The 17,033-nt window shown below is 36.9% G+C and overlaps 1 protein-coding gene across 2 annotated transcripts in view; it reads left to right on the top strand.

Moving 5' to 3' along the window:
- The window catches only part of NSMAF (neutral sphingomyelinase activation associated factor), a 73,871-nt gene that overhangs the window by 28,594 nt on the left and 28,244 nt on the right, over nt 1–17,033 (top strand). For both annotated transcript variants that reach the window (XM_074386671.1, XM_074386672.1), the window contains exons 7-10: nt 3,665–3,736; nt 4,029–4,076; nt 4,182–4,234; nt 16,746–16,875. In XM_074386671.1, coding sequence (XP_074242772.1) covers nt 3,665–3,736; nt 4,029–4,076; nt 4,182–4,234; nt 16,746–16,875 — 303 coding nt within the window. The remainder of the gene's footprint in view (nt 1–3,664; nt 3,737–4,028; nt 4,077–4,181; nt 4,235–16,745; nt 16,876–17,033) is intronic.

The following is a 17,033-nucleotide window of genomic DNA, read 5'->3' as shown; positions in this document are numbered from 1 at the left end:
ACATATGGATTAATTCTCTTTATGAGAAATCTAGAAACCAGTTAAGAGGATCCTGCTCCCAGGTGAACATGAAACTAACCACATCAAAGCTAGTATAAAAATATGTTTCACTATCTCACACAGCACCACATGAGTGAGAAGAAATTTCCCAGCTTTTAGCTTCTCCCTAGAGAGGGAAAGAGAAAATTGAACTATACATCTAAAAGTACTAACTTTTGGGGGGAGCCGCCCAAGGGACTGGTTTCTGTTTCTGTCTCAGAGTACAGATAAAACCCTGCATTCTCTAGCTGCCTGGAGCCACTGAAAACAAAAGAGGGCTGGGTAGCATGCTACTGCTTCAGAGGACCTGTGGTAGAGCAGACATCCAGACACCATGACCTTTAGCTCTATCCAGGTTGTGCAAAGGCCATTATTTCATTTTGCTTTATGAGTGGGAGAGAATTTTCACAACCCACATATGACAAAGGACTAATATCCAGAATGTACAAGGAACCTAAAATAATCAGCAAGCAAAAAATAAATAATCCCATTAAAAAGTAGGCAAAGAACATGAATAGACAATTCTCAAAAGAACATATACAAACAACTAACAAACATATGAAAAAAATGCTCACCATTACTAATTATCAAAGACATGCAAATTAAAACCACAATGAGATACCACCTTAGCGAGAACGGCCATAATTAAAAAGTCAAAAAGTAATAGATGTTGGCATGGATTTGGTGAAAAGGGAACACTTTTACACTGCTGGTAGGAATGTAAACTAATGCAACCACTATAGAAACAGTGTGGAGATTCCTTAAAGAATTAAAAGTAGAACTGCCTTTCAATCTAGCAATCCCACTGCCAGGTATCTACCCAAAGAAAAAGAAGCCATTATATGAACAAAACACGTGTACCCACATATTTATAGCAGCACAATTTGCAACTGCAAAACTATGAAAACAACCTAAATGCCCATCAGCCAACAAGTGGATAAAGACAATGTCATACATATACCATAGAATACTACTCATTCATAAAACAAAATGAAATATTGGCCTTTGCACAACTTGGTTGGAGCTAAAGGCCATTAATCTACGTTAAATAATTCAGGAATGGAAAACCAGATATTGTATGTTCTCACTTACACATGGGAGCTAAGATACAAGGATGTAGAGGCAAAAGAATGATCGAATGGACTTTGGGGGCTTGTGAGGGAAGGGTCGGGGTGGTGAGGGATGAAAGACTACATATTGGGTACCGCGTACACCGCTTGGATGGCAAGTATACCAGAGTCTCAGAGAACTTACTCATATAACCAAAAACCACCTGTACCACAAAAACTCAAAATAAACTTAAAAAAGAAGATATACAAAAGAAAGTGAGGAAGGGATCAAACTGTGTCAACATGAAATATCTACTTAACACGAAGGAAGATAGAGGAGAAAAGAGGCTAAATGAGCTACAGGACAGACAGAAAACAGTTGAAAGCAGTAATGAGTCCTTCCCTATCCATAATTACTTTAAGTGTATCAAACTCCCCAATCAAAAAATATGGAGTGCTTGAGCGAATTAAAACAAGTAAGATCTTTTTTTTTTTTTTTTTTTTTTTTTTAAATTAAAGACGGGGTTTCACCATGTTGGTCAGGCTGGTCTTGAACTCCTGACCTTAGATGATCCACCCGCCTTGGCCTCCAAAGTGCTTGGATTACAGGCGTGAGCCACCATGCCTGGCCAGTATAGATTTAAAGCTATACGCCATCTGCAAGAGACTCATTTTCAGTTTAAGGACATACATAGGCTGAAAGTGAAAGGATGGGAAAACATATTCCATGCTTGGTTGGTAACCAAGAGAGAACAGAGCTGGCCATACTTATTTCAGACAAAATAGGCTTTAAACAAAAAACTGTCGGAAGAGACAAAGAAGGATATTATATAATGATAAGAGTGTCAATTTACCAGAAAGATAAATAATTACAAATGTATGCATTAGTCAGGGTTTTCCAGAGAAACAAAACCAATAGGATGTATGTGTACATACATACACACACGTATATATATACACATACATACATATACACATATACACATATACAACCATATAGGGCTATATGTCTGTATATCTGTATATATACAGAGAGAGAAATTGATTTATTATAAGGTATTGAATCATATGATTATAGAGGTCAAGAAATCCAGACCCAGATGAGAGCCAGTGATATAGGATCTACTCTGAGTCTGAATCCAAGTCTGAAAGCAGGAGAAAACCAGTGTCCCAGCTGGAAGACAGGAAGAAAGAATATTTTTCCTATTTAGCCTTTTATTCACTTTAGGCCCTCAGTGGATTGGATGAGGCCCACCCACATTGGGGAGGGAAATCTGCCTTACTTAGTCTCTTAATTCAGATGCTAATCTCATCCAGAAATATCCTCACATATATACCCAGGAATCATGAATGACCAAATATTTGGTCACTCTGTAGCTTAGTCAGGCTGACATGTAAAATTAACCATCACCATATACATATACCCAACCTCAAAACATCTAAATATATGAAGTGAACATTGATGGAACTGAAGAGAGAAATAGATAGTAGCATAATAATGGTAAGAGATTTCAATACCACACTTTCGACAATGGGTAGAACATCCAGAAAGGACATCAGTAAGGAAACAGAGGCCTTGCACAACACTGTAGACCCTGTTCCTAGCAGACCGGCAGAGCATTCTACCCAACAGCAGCAGAATACACGTTCCTCTCAAATACATGGAATATTCTCCAGGACAGATCACATGTGAGGTCACAAAACAAGTCTTAACAAACTTAAGAGGATTAAAGTCACAAGTGTATATTTTTCTAATCATAATAGAATGAAACTAGAAATCAACAGCAGAAGGAAAACTGGGAAATTAACAAATATGTGAAAATTAAACAACATTCTCTCAAACAACCAAAGGGTCAACACCAACAACAGAAAAAAAAGAGAAATTAGAAAATCTTGGAACAAATGAAAACACAATATATCAAAACTTAGGCCATGCAGCAAAAGCAGTAGAAACAGGAAAGTTTATAGAAATGTCTTCGTTAAAAAAGAACTATCTCAAATAAAAATCCTAATTTTAGGCGGGGCTCGGTGGCTCACACCTGTAATCCCAGCACTTTGGGAGGCCAAGGCAGGCATATCCCCTGAGGTCAGGAGTTTGAGACCAGCCTGGCCAACATGGTGAAACTCTGTCTCTACTAAAAATCCAAAAATTAGCCAGATGTGGTGGCACACGTCTATAACCCAGCTGCTTGGGAGGCTGAGGCAGGAGAATCACTTGAACTTGAGAGACGGAGGTTGCAGTGAGCCAGGATGGTGCCACTGCATTCCAGCTGGGTCAGCAGAACAAGACTCTGTCTCAAAAAAAAAAAAAAAAATCCTAACTCTATACCTTAAGTGTTTAAAAAAGAAGAGCAAACTAAACCCAAAGTTAGCAGAAAGAAGGAAATAATAAATAATAATAAATATAGTCACAAATTATGCAGATGGGCTCCCCTGAACTGTCTTCCAGGGGGAAGCTACACTAGATAAAACATACGTATTTCATTATAGCAGGTTCTGTAGACAGGTTCTTAAAGTAGCATAGTTTGACACACTGCTTCTCTTACTGTATTTTGATATCTTTCCCTTTTTGTTAGGGCAAAATGGAATATGTTTTTGAATTGGATGTTCCTGGGAAAGTGGAAGATGTTGTGGAGACGTTACTTCAGGTAAGCACTTGCTGGGTAGAAAATTCAAAGCAAACAAACTGAGGCAGAAACTGTTTTTATAAATTTCACATTTACATATCTTACCCAAATCATCGTCTGTTTTCTAAATATGTAGCAGATTTACTTGAAATGTTGACTTTGAAAACTATACGTTAGGAAGAAGCCATAGGTATATCAGAAGTAATCTTGACTGTTAAGTAACAGAAAGATTGCTGTTTTTCATTGCTTCTAAAGAAATGCTTCATATCATCTGAGAGAAAAAATAAATTCATGTCTGTTTATGATATTGTAGCTTCACAGAGCATCCTACCTTGACAAACTGGGTGATCAAACCGCCATGGTAAGTGTTCCTTACAATGTATGTCTTTGATTGTCAGGTAACTTGTATCAATATTTCACTCATAAATACTTACATTCATACTTTTTTCTGGTTCTGTTTTTCTAGATAACAGCTATTTTGCAGTCTCGTTTGGCTAGAACATCATTTGACAAAAACAGGTAAGTTTCTAATGATCTTTTCTAATTAGAAAAGCAGTGGACATTTTCATCTGTATGCCTCATTCAGCAAGTCCAAGCCTGAGGTCATCATTGGTCTCACCCAAAACCTGCTTATCTTAGAGAATGGCTTAGCCTCAGTGCAGGAGAACTCTCCAGGGCTTCCTCAACTCTTCTCCATCCTGATGTCTGTCATCAGTCAGAAAGGTCTGTTGGATGCTTCAGTTTCTGCTTCTGTGTTTTCACATTGTGTTGCCTCAGTTCAGGCCACTGTCATCTCCCATCCAGAATACTAGCACAGCTTTTAGCTCATCTACCTGACTCCATCTTTCCTTCTCCATTTCTCTTCCTCTTCCTTATCTGACACTGTTTTAAAATATGTTCTTTCTAAGGGCCAGGTACAGTGGCTTATGCCTATAATCCCAGCATTTCAGGAAGCCAAGGTGGGAGAATCACTTGAGCTCAGAGTTTGAGACCAGCCTGGGCAACATAGTGAGATCCTGTCTCCACAAAAATAAAAATTAAAAAATTAGTTGGACATGATGGTGCACACCTGTAATCCTAGCTACTTGAGAGGCTCAGGTGGGCGGATCCCTTGAGCCCAGGAAGTCAAGGCTGCAGTGAGCCATGATTATTATGCCTCTGTACTCCAGACAGAGTGAGACCCCATCTCAAAAAATAAAAATAATACATTTTAAAAAGTTCTTTCTAAAGAACTTATTTGATATGATATCGATCATATCAAATAAGTTCTTTAGAAAGAACTTCTTAAATAAACAAACCTGCTTATTTAAAATTCTTCAAGATTGAAACTAGACTCCTTCCTTACACCATACACAAAAGTTAACTCAAGATGGATTAAAAACTTAAATGTAAAACCTAAAGCTATAAAAACTGTTGAAGAAAACCTAGGAAATACCATTCTGGACATAGGGCCCAGCAAAGATTTCATGACAGAGACACAAAAGCAATTACAACAAAAACAAAAATTGACAAATGAGACTTAATTAAACTAAAGAAATTTTACACAGCAAAATAAACTATCAAGAGTAAACAGACAACCCATAGAATGAGAGAAAATATTTGCAGACTCTGCACTGATAAAGGTATAACATCCAGAATCTATAAGGAACAAGCAAAAAAATGAACAACCCCATTAAAAAGTAGGCCAAGGACATGAACAGACACTTTTCAAAAGAAGACATACATGCAACCAACAAACATGAAAAGTGTGCTCAACATCACTAATCTTTAGAAAAATGCAAATGAAAACCACGATGAGATACTATCTTATGCCAGTTAGAATGGTTATTACTTTAAAAAATTTAATAGAATGGCTATTATTCAAAAAATAACATGCTGGTAAAGTTGCAGAGAACAGGGAATGCTTATACCCTGTTGGTGGCAGTGTAAATTAGTTCAGCTACTGTAGAAAGCAGTTTGGTGATTTCTCAGAGAACTTTAAACAGAGCTACCATTTGACCCAGCAGTCCTATTATTGGGTATATACCCAAAGGAAAATAAATCATTCTACTATAAAGACATGCACACATAGATTCATCACAGCACTATTCAAAATACTAATAGCAAAGACATACAGTCAACCTAAGTACCCATCAGTGGTAGACTGGATAAAAGAAAATGTGGTACATATCCACCATGGAATACTTTGCAACCATAAAAAAAGAGATCATACCCTTTGCAGCAACGTGGATGGAGCTGGAGGCCATGGATGGAGTCGGAGCAAATTAATAAGGAACAGAAAACTAACACCGCATGTTCTCACTTATAAGTAGGAGCTAAATGTTGAGTACAAATGGACACAAAGAAGTGAACAATAGACACTGAGCCTGCTTGAGGGGGTGGAGAATGGGAGGGAGGAGGGTGATGATCGAAAAACTGCCTATCAAGTACCATACTTACGTCCTGGGTGACAAAATAATCTGACACCAAACCCCCAAGGCATGTATTTTATCTATGTAGCAAACCTGCATATGTACCCCTGAAACTAAAATACAAGTTAAAAAATAATAATCAAAAAATTAACTCCTTGAGGGTAGGAACTTGTCTGGTCTTTTGCATCCACAGAGTATGGTATATTACAGTGAATAAAATTAATGGACTCCCTCCATTTTACTGCCATTGCATTTTTCTAGACCCCCATTAGCTCTCCTCTGTCCAACTGGAATTATTTCTCCTCCTTCAGCCTCTTCATATGGTCCACAAAGTTATCTTCCTAAAACAAATATGATCATGTGCCCACTGACCAGCTCCTAAAAGTATAACAAGCAAAAGAGTTTTCAATAACAATTAAGTGCCTCTCTTTCATCGACAATATCAAAGTTTACTGTACCAAGAAACATAGTCTTTTCCAGCCATGAATTTTAAAATTCCCTGGATTGTTTTCATATTGCCAAGAGAAAGTGGTATAATAAAAGGCCATTAAAATATAAGTGAACATTTTCAAACACCCCCTCCCAGCCCCCACCGGTGCCTTCAGGGTAAAGCCTAAATACCTTAACATGGCCCCAAGCCTCTTAGGTTCTAGCTGTCATTTACTTCTAGTCCTTGATGTTGCATCTTAAAGTCTGTGCCCTAATTATTGCGTTACCTGCAGTTTCTGTTGTGCCGTGTTGTCTCTTACCTCTGGGCCTTTGCTCTTATTCTCTCTGCTTAGAAAACTCATCCTCCTTCTCCTCTGCACCTGGCTAACTCTTACTTATTCTTCTGATTTCAGCTGTGCTCTCAGTTCTTCCAGAAGGTCTTTCCTGAGCCTTCAAGTTGCAATGAGTACTTTCTGTGGCACCCTATAGGGTCCAAGACAGTACACTCCTACTGTTCTCATGGTTTTTTCATTGACTGTCTTGGCTTTTCTTAAGTATACAATATATTTTGTGCAAAAGTGATATTTCTGTATTATCCCATTCTCTTGTTTATTGCCTTATATTAAGTAGATTTGGGTAATTCTGTCTTCATTTCTGATACCAGTAGGTTAATTATTACAGCTTTATGGTAACTATTGATATCTGGTAGTACAGGGCCCCAGACCTAATTTTTCTTTTACACTTACGTCTTTTGTATTCTTGGTCTTAGGCACTGCCGTGTGAATTTAGAGTGAATTTAGAATCAGCTTGTCAATTTCCATAAAAGCAACTGTGCTGGGATTTAGATTGTAACTGCAGTGAATCTATAGTCTTCTCTCTATTTATTTAGATTCCCTTTAATATATTCCTTATGATTTTCTTCATAAAGGTCTTTCCTATCTTATGTTAGATTTATTCCCAGTATTTCATATTTGTGCTGATATTATAAATGGTATGTTATTAAAAATTTCATTTTCTGTTTATTGTCAATATATAGATTGCAGTAGGTTTTTGTGTACTCATTTTGTTTTCAGCAACCCTACTAAACTTTATGACCAGTTCCATTAACTGTATATTTAGATTCTTTATATTTACAAAATCTTATCTATGAATTATTTGCAGTCTCTATTCACCAGCCTTTTTATTTTTGATTTTTGCATTTGTAACCATTCATACTTAGGACAAAGCAGAAAGTGTTGGTTGAATAGGTTCATTTATTTTTGGATTATTATGTGCTAGGCTTCTGCTAAAAGCTTATGTTTATAAATGAGAGTAGTTTGTAATATTCTATTTTATTGCTACCTTTGTGAGATTTGGGAATCAGTCATCTTGACCTTTACTCTACATTTTAATGTGTTAAAGAACTTTCTAGTAAAGCCATCTGGCCAGTAATGTGTTTTTTTGTGTTTATGTTTGTTTGATTCTTTCTCTGCTTCAGTATATAGCATTAATTTTCTTTCCATTTTTATACTGGCAGGATATATTAAGTAAGCGAATTGCTTAGGGAAGAATAGTTTCCATTTTAGAAAGGAAAGGGAATAATAATAAGAAGAATTAGCTTCTTCTGACCTACTTAGAATGTGTCATTTTTCTCAGTAGCAATTTAGACTTCAATTCTGGGCTTCAGCATGACATTCATTTAAAAAATGGTTCACTATGAATGTTTTGTTGTTTCCATTTGCTGAAATGTTAGGCTAAAGAATTTGGGGAAAAGGATTTTTGCAATATGAAATGAAATATTCCAGTGTTGTATACTTCCTCTAGAAGAAAAAAAAGGTAAACTTCTGCTAAGATAAGCTTTTGTCATATTTCTGAGGAGATAATTTTTTGTTAAAGGAATAGAAGGAATACTATTTTTTTATATTGTTATTTTGAAAAATTTTAAACCATCACAAGTTGAAAGACTAATACAATGAAGGCAGGTCCCCTATGATTCACCAGAGGTTAATTTAACATTGTGCCAAATTTTCTTTAGATAGTGCCTGCTTCTGCTCACGTGCTTGCTCTGTGTGGTGTGTGTGTATTATTTGTATGTATAAATGTATGTATGTATTATATATATATATATAATATATGTGTATATATTTTTTCTGAACCATTTGAAACTAAATTCCAAGGCATCATAACACTTCCCCCGTAAGTATTTCAGCAGGTTCTTGTTATAATGATTGTTCTTCATTCCCTGATACCACTATCATATTCCATTAGCAGTAATTCCGTAATACCATTTAATGTATCATATGATAAATAAAATCATAATAAAATATAAAAAAGTATTAAAATATAAAATCATAATATCACTTTATAGTTTCATATTAAAATTTCCCCTTTTCTACCCCAAAAGTCTTCCTTAAAATACTTTATTTTGTAGTGATTGTAGATTTAGGAAGAAAAGACCAAAAGATAGTGCAGATTTCTCTTTTAAGCCCCACTCAGAATCCCTGTTCTGTGTCGTATGTAGATGCTGCCATCTTTTGTTGGACATAGGCCTAGATATTTGATTGATACTATTTAAAATTTATTTTCCAACTATTTGTCACAGGTATATAGAAATACAGTTCTTTCTTAAATCGACCTTGTATACTATGACTTTTCTAAATTCGCTCATTAGAGGGTTTTTTGATAGATTCCATGGAGTTTTCATGTATATAATCATTTAATCTGTGAATAATGGCAGTTTCACAAAAATCCCTATAACTTTTATTTTCTATTTCTTGCCTCACTGCACAGTTTTATTAACAGATGTGCTGGAAATGGGCATTATTGCCTCATTCTTGATCTTACAAGAAATGGGCTCAATGCTTCATCATTCGAAGATGATGCTAGCTGTAGATTTTTCATAGATGCCCTGTAACAGAATGAAAATGTTCCTTTCTGTTTCTAGTTTACCGAGAGTTTTTTCAATAATGGGTGTAGAATTTTGTCAAGTATTTTTTCTGCATTCGATGACATCATATTTTTTTAATTCTGTTAATGTGAATTACATTCATTGATTGTTTTTCAATGTTAAACCAACCTTGTATTTGTGGGCTAAATCTAATTTGAGTTCATGATATCCTTTTTACATATTACTGGATTTGCTTTGCTAGTATTTTTGCATCTATATTGATGAGGGATATTGCTCTGTAATTCTCTTGTAATATATTTGTCAGGTGTGGTACAGGGTTGTGCTGATCTCATAAAATGAGTATGGAGGTTTTCTTTATCTCTTGTTTTCAGAAAAAGTTTGTGTAGGACTGGTGTTATTTCTTTCTTTTCTTTTCTTTTCTTTTTTTTTTTTTTTTTTTTTTTTGAGATGGAGTTTTGCTCTTATTACCCAGGCTGGAGTGCAATGGCGTGATCTCGGCTCACCGCAACCTCTGCCTCCTGGGTTCAGGCAATTCTCCTGCCTCAGCCTCCTGAGTAGCTGGGATTACAGGCACGCTCCACCATGCCCAGCTAATGTTTTGTATTTTTAGTAGAGACGGGGTTTCACCATGTTGACCAGGATGGTCTCGATCTCTTGACCTCATGAACCACCCACCTCGGCCTCCCAAAGTGCTGGGATTACAGGCTTGAGCCACTGCGCCTGGCCTGGTGTTCTTTCTTTCTTAAATTTTTAATAGAATTTATTGATGAAGCCATCTAGGTCTGAAGTGTCCTTTGGGATTCCATTTATTTACTAGACATAGGACTGTTCCATTTGTCTTGTTTTGTCTGTGATTTTATTTTTTATTTTTTTGAAACCTGTATATTTAAAATGAATTGTTCATCTAAGTTATCAGACTCATTGGTATAAAATTGTTAATGTCCTTTTAATGCGAGCAGCATCTGCAGTATTGACTCTTCTTTCATTCCTTATATTGATACTTTGTGTTTTCTCTGTTTTTAAAAAAAGTCAGTATTACCAGGGCTTACCAGTTTGATTAACGTTTCAAATGACCACGTTTTGACTTTGTTATTATTTTTCTGTTTTTTCACTTTATTTATAGTTGATGTCTGCCTTTATCATTTCCTTCCTTCAGCTTGCTGTGGAAAGCTTATTCTTCTAGCTTTCTAAGAACAAAGCCTAGATTACCAATTTTATGTCTTTCTTTGTAATAGAAACACTTAAACTTATAATTTTCTTTATAAGCACTGCTTAGCAACATTCTGCAGGTTTTGATATGTTTTCATTACAATTAATATAAAAATATTATGTAATTTTCATCATCATTTCTCCTTTGGCCCTGTAGGTAATTTAGAAATATGTTTAACTTCCACATATTTGGAAATATTTTATAGATACTGATTTATAATTTAATATCTGATCACAGAATATTCTGATCAGAACACAAATCATATGTTCTAAGTGATTTCAGTCTTTTGATATTTGTTCAAATTTGTTATATGGTCTGTCTTGGTAAATATTTCATATGCCCTTGAAAGGAATGTGAGCTCTGCAGTTGTTGAAAATAGCATTTCACAAATGCCATATGGGTCCAGTTGGTTGATGATCATTTGGATCAAATATATTTCATTTATTTTTTTTTGTTGACTTGTGCTATCAGTACCGAGAGAAGGATGTTAAAATTGTCAGTGGTGATTGTGGAATTCTTTCTTTTCTTATTCCTTTCGATTATGCATTTTGTGTTGTAAAGCTCTGTTATTAGATTCATATACATTAAGATGCATAATGTCTTCTTAATGATCTTTTCTTCATTATGAAATGTCCCTCTTTATCCCTAATACTCTTTTTCTTGAAGTGTACTTTGTCTTCCTTTAAAGTAACTACACCAGTTTTCTTATGTGTCGTGATTGCATGATATATCTTTTTCTGCCCTTTTAACACTAAGTTGTGTCTTTATTCTGTTTAAAATAAAACATATACTTTAAATATGTAGTTGAGTCTTGTTTTTTATGCATTCTGACAGTCTCTGCTTTTCAACAGGAATTTTTTTAAGCCTAGTATCTAAGGAGAGTCATGCATCACTTAATGACAGGGATGTGTTATGAGAAATGTATCGTTAGGCAGTTTGGTCATGTGAGAACATCATAGGGTGCGCTTACACAAACCAGAACGGTCCAGCTTAGTACACACTTAGACTATATACAGTATAGCCTATTGCTCCCAGGCTATAAACCTGTACAACATTTTGCTGTACCACTTGCGCATACCTAATTCAAACATTTAAAATCCAAAATGCTCCAAACTCCAAAACTTTTTGAGTGCTAATGTGATAGTCAAAGGAAATGCTCATTGGAGCATTTCAGATTTCAGATTTGGTAATTAGGAATGCAGAACGATATGATACAAACGTTCAAAAATCCAAAATTCAAAACACTTCTGCTCCCAAGTGTTTTGAATAAAGGATACTCAATTTGTACTAAATGCTATAGGCTATTGTAACATAATAGTAAGTATTTATGTGTCTAAACATATCTAAACATAGAAAAGGTAGAGTAAAAATACGGTATTATATCATGTTGCTTTTCTAAACAAAAAAAAAAATGGTAGTATAATTTTATGAGACCACTAGTATATGAAGTATCATTGACCAAAACATCATTATGTGGCACACATTGTTTCTGTGTTTATTTCTTAGTGTCTCGGTTTTTTTGTTGCTGCTGTTCCTCTGTTCCTCCTTTTCTCCTTTCTTTTGGGTAAATCTAGTATTTTTCAATACTCCATTGTATCTACTCGATAACTTTTTAGCTGTAACACTTTGTGTTATTTTTAGTGGCCACTTTAGAGATTACAATATGCACCTTGTGTCAGAGTGTACCTTTAGATAATATTATTTTATGCTACTTTACAACAAATAAGAACCTTACTCCAGTGTATTTCCATTTAGCCTCTCCTGCCAGTTATGATCTTATCTTGTAGCTAATTTATGCATATACCATAAACCCACAATATGGCATTCTTATTTGTGCTTTAAAAATCAGTAAGTTTTTTTTTTTTTTTCAGAGACAGGTTTTCACCATGTTGGTCAGGCTGCTCTCGAACTCCCGACCTCAGGTGATCCGCCTGCCTCAGCCTCCCAAAGTGCTGGGATTACAGGCATAAGCCACCATGCCCGGCCTAAAAATCAGTAAGTTTTAAAAGAACTTAGATACATACTATGTGTTTGCATAGAAATTAAAAATATTAAAAATATTTTTAATACTTAGATATTTAAATGTTTATAATTTCTAGTCTTCTTTCCTTTCCGCAAATCTAGTGTTTCACCTGGTGTCATTTCTCCTCAGTCTGAAACACTTTCTGTGGCATTCCAATGTTGATCCATTAAAGATGAATTCTCTCAACTTTGTCTAAGAAGAGACTTATTTTACCTTCGTTTTTGAAGGGCGTTTTTGGATATAGAATTCTAGATTGGCAGGTTTCTCACCACTTTTAAAGATTGTCATTCTATTATTTCTGGTGAACAGCCCCATGATTTGAATTGTTACCCATATGAGATGTGGTTTTCTTGTGCTGATTTTGCTTGAGGATTTCAGAGTGTAAGATGGGGAAATTCCTGCTATGCTGTCAACACAGAACACTTCAGTGATCAGCTGTGTGGCTTTTTCCTGTACAAAACAGTTCTCGGATACCAGCTGGGTATTCTACAATTCAGTTCAGACATTGTCTGCCCGGAGTTAGCACAAACCCCATAGGTTATGAGCTCAGTCCCACAAGGTGCTCCCCCTGCAACCTTTGATGCCAATCACAAATCCAAGTTGTGAGCACAGGTGCTCTGACCAACTAGCTATAAATCAGATTCCCACAACACATTCTTTGAGTTTAATCACTAGAATGGCTCACAGAACTCAGAATATTTACTTATGTTTACCAATTTATTATGATAATTAAGGACGTGATAAAGGGTACAGATGAACAGCCAGATGAGGAGATGCATAGGGTGAGATCTGGAAGGAAGGGCCCTGAGCACAGGAGCTTCTGTCCCTGTGGAGTTGGGTGCATCACCCTCCTGGCACATAGATGTCTCAGCAACCCAGAAGCTCTTTCAGCCTCATAGTTTAGGGGTATTTATGGAGGATTCCTCACATAGGCATAGTCAAATATTAGCTCAGTCACTAGCCTTTCTCCATTACCCTGAGAAAGGGGAGTGTGACTGAAAGCTCTAAGCCTCTAATCAGGGCTTGGTCCTTCTGGTGACCAGCAACCATCCAGGATTCCACAAACAGTTGCCTCATTAGAGCAAAACTTGCTTCTGTAACTCAGGAAACTCTGAGGGATTAGGAGGTCTATGTCAGGAATCAGGACCAAAGACCAAATATTAGAACCAAAGATGCACCTAACACCTCTGTTGCTTGGGAAATTACACAAGTTTCAGGAGCTCTGTGTCATTCACCGGGAGCAGAGACCAAATGATATATTTTTTTTATTATGTCACATTGAGTTTCAGAGTAACGTGCATCTATGAACTGATGCTTTTTATCAGTTCTCAGCCATTCTCCATTGCTCTGTCCTATTTTCTGTCTTTTCTTCTATAGTCAGGTTATACTTACGTTAGTATGTTTAATATATTCTTTCAGTTCTCAGATAACACTCTCCTGTATTTTTTTTTTTTCAATCTTTTTTCTCCTTTGGTTTTGTTTTAGTTGGGAGACTTTTTATTGACCTGTTTTCAGCCTTACTGGACCTTTCCTCCACTGCGTTTAGTCTGTTAAGATTGTTTAATTCTTTACGAGATCAACATTTTTATTTCTATGTTTCCGTTTGGTTCTTTTTTTATACTTTCTCTGCTGAATCTCTCTGTTCTTCCACATGTGTTGTCCATCTTTCATCCTGTGGACCCTTTTCTCTCTCTCTTTTTTTTCCATCCGTTCTCAGCCTTTCTCTTCTCCGTTGCTCTGTCCAGAGTGAGACGCTGTTTCACTCTGTCACCCAGGCTGGAATGTAGTGGCAATAATCATGGCTGACTGTAGCCTCACCTCCCGGTCTCAAGTGATCCTCAGCCTCCTGAGTAGCTGGGACCATAGGGACATGCCACCATGTCTGGCTAATTTTTTTTTTTTTTTTTTTTTTTTTTAGACGGAGTTTTGCTCTTGTTACCCAGGCTGGAGTGCAATGGCACGATCTCGGCTCACCGCAACCTCCGCCTCCTGGGTTCAGGTAATTCTCCTGCCTCAGCCTCCTGAGTAGCTGGGACTACAGATGCAGGCCACCATGCCCAGCTAATTTTTTGTATTTCTAGTAGAGACGGGTTTCACCATGTTGACCAGGATGGTCTCGATCTCTTGACCTCGTGATCCACCCGCCTCGGCCTCCCAAAGTGCTGGGATTACAGGCTTGAGCCACCGCACCCGGCCTAATTTTTTATTTTTTGTACAGATGGTATCTCAGTATGTTACCCAGCTGGTATCAAACTCTTGGGCTTAAGTGATCCTCTTGCCTTGGCCTCTCAAAGTGCTGGGATTACAGGTGTGAGCCAACATGCCTGGACTGTTCTTGATCCTTTATAGTAGTTACTGTTAAAGTCTTCCTCGGATTGATCCAGTGTCTGGGACATGTTCTATTGAGTCTTTTCTCTCTTGAGCATGAGTCATATTTTCTTGCTTCTTTGTTATGTATTATAATTTTATTGTCTTGTAATTTTTTATTGAACAATTTGTTAAAAAGGAAATTTGAGACCAAACTAAATAGTATTTACCTCCAGAAGTGGTCATGCCCACAGAGAGACTGTCAATCAAATCTGTAACTGAGCTGCATTAAGACTTTGTTGCAGCTGTGGTTAAATTCAAGACAAAACTGCCTGCAACTCTACTGAGGGAGTGATCGAGACTTTCTCTTCCACAGGACTTGGGATCTGAGTACTTGAAGGAGTCTAGGGATGTTTTTGTGCTTTACAGCTGAGCCGTCAGGTTTCTGAACTGCAGGAGATTTCTCTTGCTTTGCACCCCAGTCAACAGCATTTTTGGATCTCTGGGAAAGCTTTCACTCTCCAGTCTCAACTCTGGCTTTCCATTTCCCTGAAAATTCTCTTCATTCTGCAGCCCTTACTCACTTCTGTCGTAGGGTGCACTTCCTCCTGCTACTTACCTGTTGGTCTCTTCTTTCCTTTTTGCAATCATGTTCATTTAGGTTTCTTTGCATCCCCAACATTCCAGTGGGTTATAAAAAGCAATGATGATTGGGCCGGGCACAGTGACTCACGCCTGTAATCCCAGCACTTTGGGAGGCCGAGGCAGGCAGATTACGAGGTCAGGAGTTCAAGACCAGCCTGACCAATATGGTAAAACCCCATCTCTACTAAAAATACAAAAATTAGCCGGGCATGGTGTGCGTGCCTGTGGTCCCAGCTACTCGGGAGGCTAAGGCAGAAGAATCGCATGAACCTGGGAGGCAGAGGTTGCAGTGAGCTGAGATCGCACAACTGTACGATTGTTCAGGGTATCTAGCTCCTTTTGGTTGTTATCGTAAAAACTTCAACAATCTCTTATAGCTTTCCCACCCTAACTTGAGTGAATGTCTTCCCCTGTAGCTTTTTGTCCTGTCATTTATAAAGAGATTTATTTTTAACCCAGTTATTTCAGTCATTGCCTTAAAATGTTGCTGATTTGGTTGTTTTCCCTTTATTTTTTTCAAAATTAGTAAAGCAGAATGAGAAGGGACTTTGTTGATTAAATATTTTAGGAGTGGGTAGTGGAGAGATCATTTTCCACTGGTTTTCTGCAATAAATCCACAAAATGATATGCTCAAGAATATACAAAGGAATATACAATTACTCTAATGTATTATAATTCAAGTAATTTATAATTATGTAGTCACAGCCTTAAAAAGTGTAGTGTGAAATAAATGCCACCTATGTCAAAATGGTTTATAGGATAATATAAATTAGGTCTAAGTGACAGAAAAATAGGAAATAATTTTAATGTAAGAGTAGTTTCAAGGCCTGTTTATTTTGGGAAGAATGAGTTTAGCTAAAGGATTATTTGGTATTATTTACTTGGCTATCATGACTTCTGTGGTACATAAGCTCACCTCTTTCTTTAAAAACCGAGTTTTTGTCATGCCATTTTTAAAGAGTTTTATTTAAGCAATCAATTTATATTACCATTTTTCTCATATTAAATGTAGTGTTTAGACAAATGTCATACAGTCACACTGTAGCTTTCTTAGATAAACTTGGACAGTAGATCAATTTCTGATTTTTCTTACGTTTGCTGAAAAACATATTTTCAGGTTCCAAAACATTTCCGAAAGGCTGCACATGGAATGCAAAGCAGAAATGGTGACGCCTTTGGTGACAAATCCTGGACACGTGTGCATCACGGACACAAACCTGTATTTTCAGCCTCTCAATGGCTACCCGGTGCGTAGACCACAAGATCAGGTGGGGAGCTGCCCATGTTTAAGCTGCTTCCAGACCATGTTCTCACAATGCCAGGGTCCTCACTTTTCGATGAGGATCAAAAATCATGTCCTCACTCACCCTCTTCACCAGCAGCATCTGTGTATTTTCCAAACACT

Source organism: Saimiri boliviensis, chromosome 15 (genome assembly GCF_048565385.1).
Source record: "Saimiri boliviensis isolate mSaiBol1 chromosome 15, mSaiBol1.pri, whole genome shotgun sequence".
NCBI lineage: Eukaryota > Metazoa > Chordata > Mammalia > Primates > Cebidae > Saimiri > Saimiri boliviensis.
Note: the sequence above shows the minus strand (reverse complement) of the source record. Positions and strands in the feature narration are given on the sequence as shown.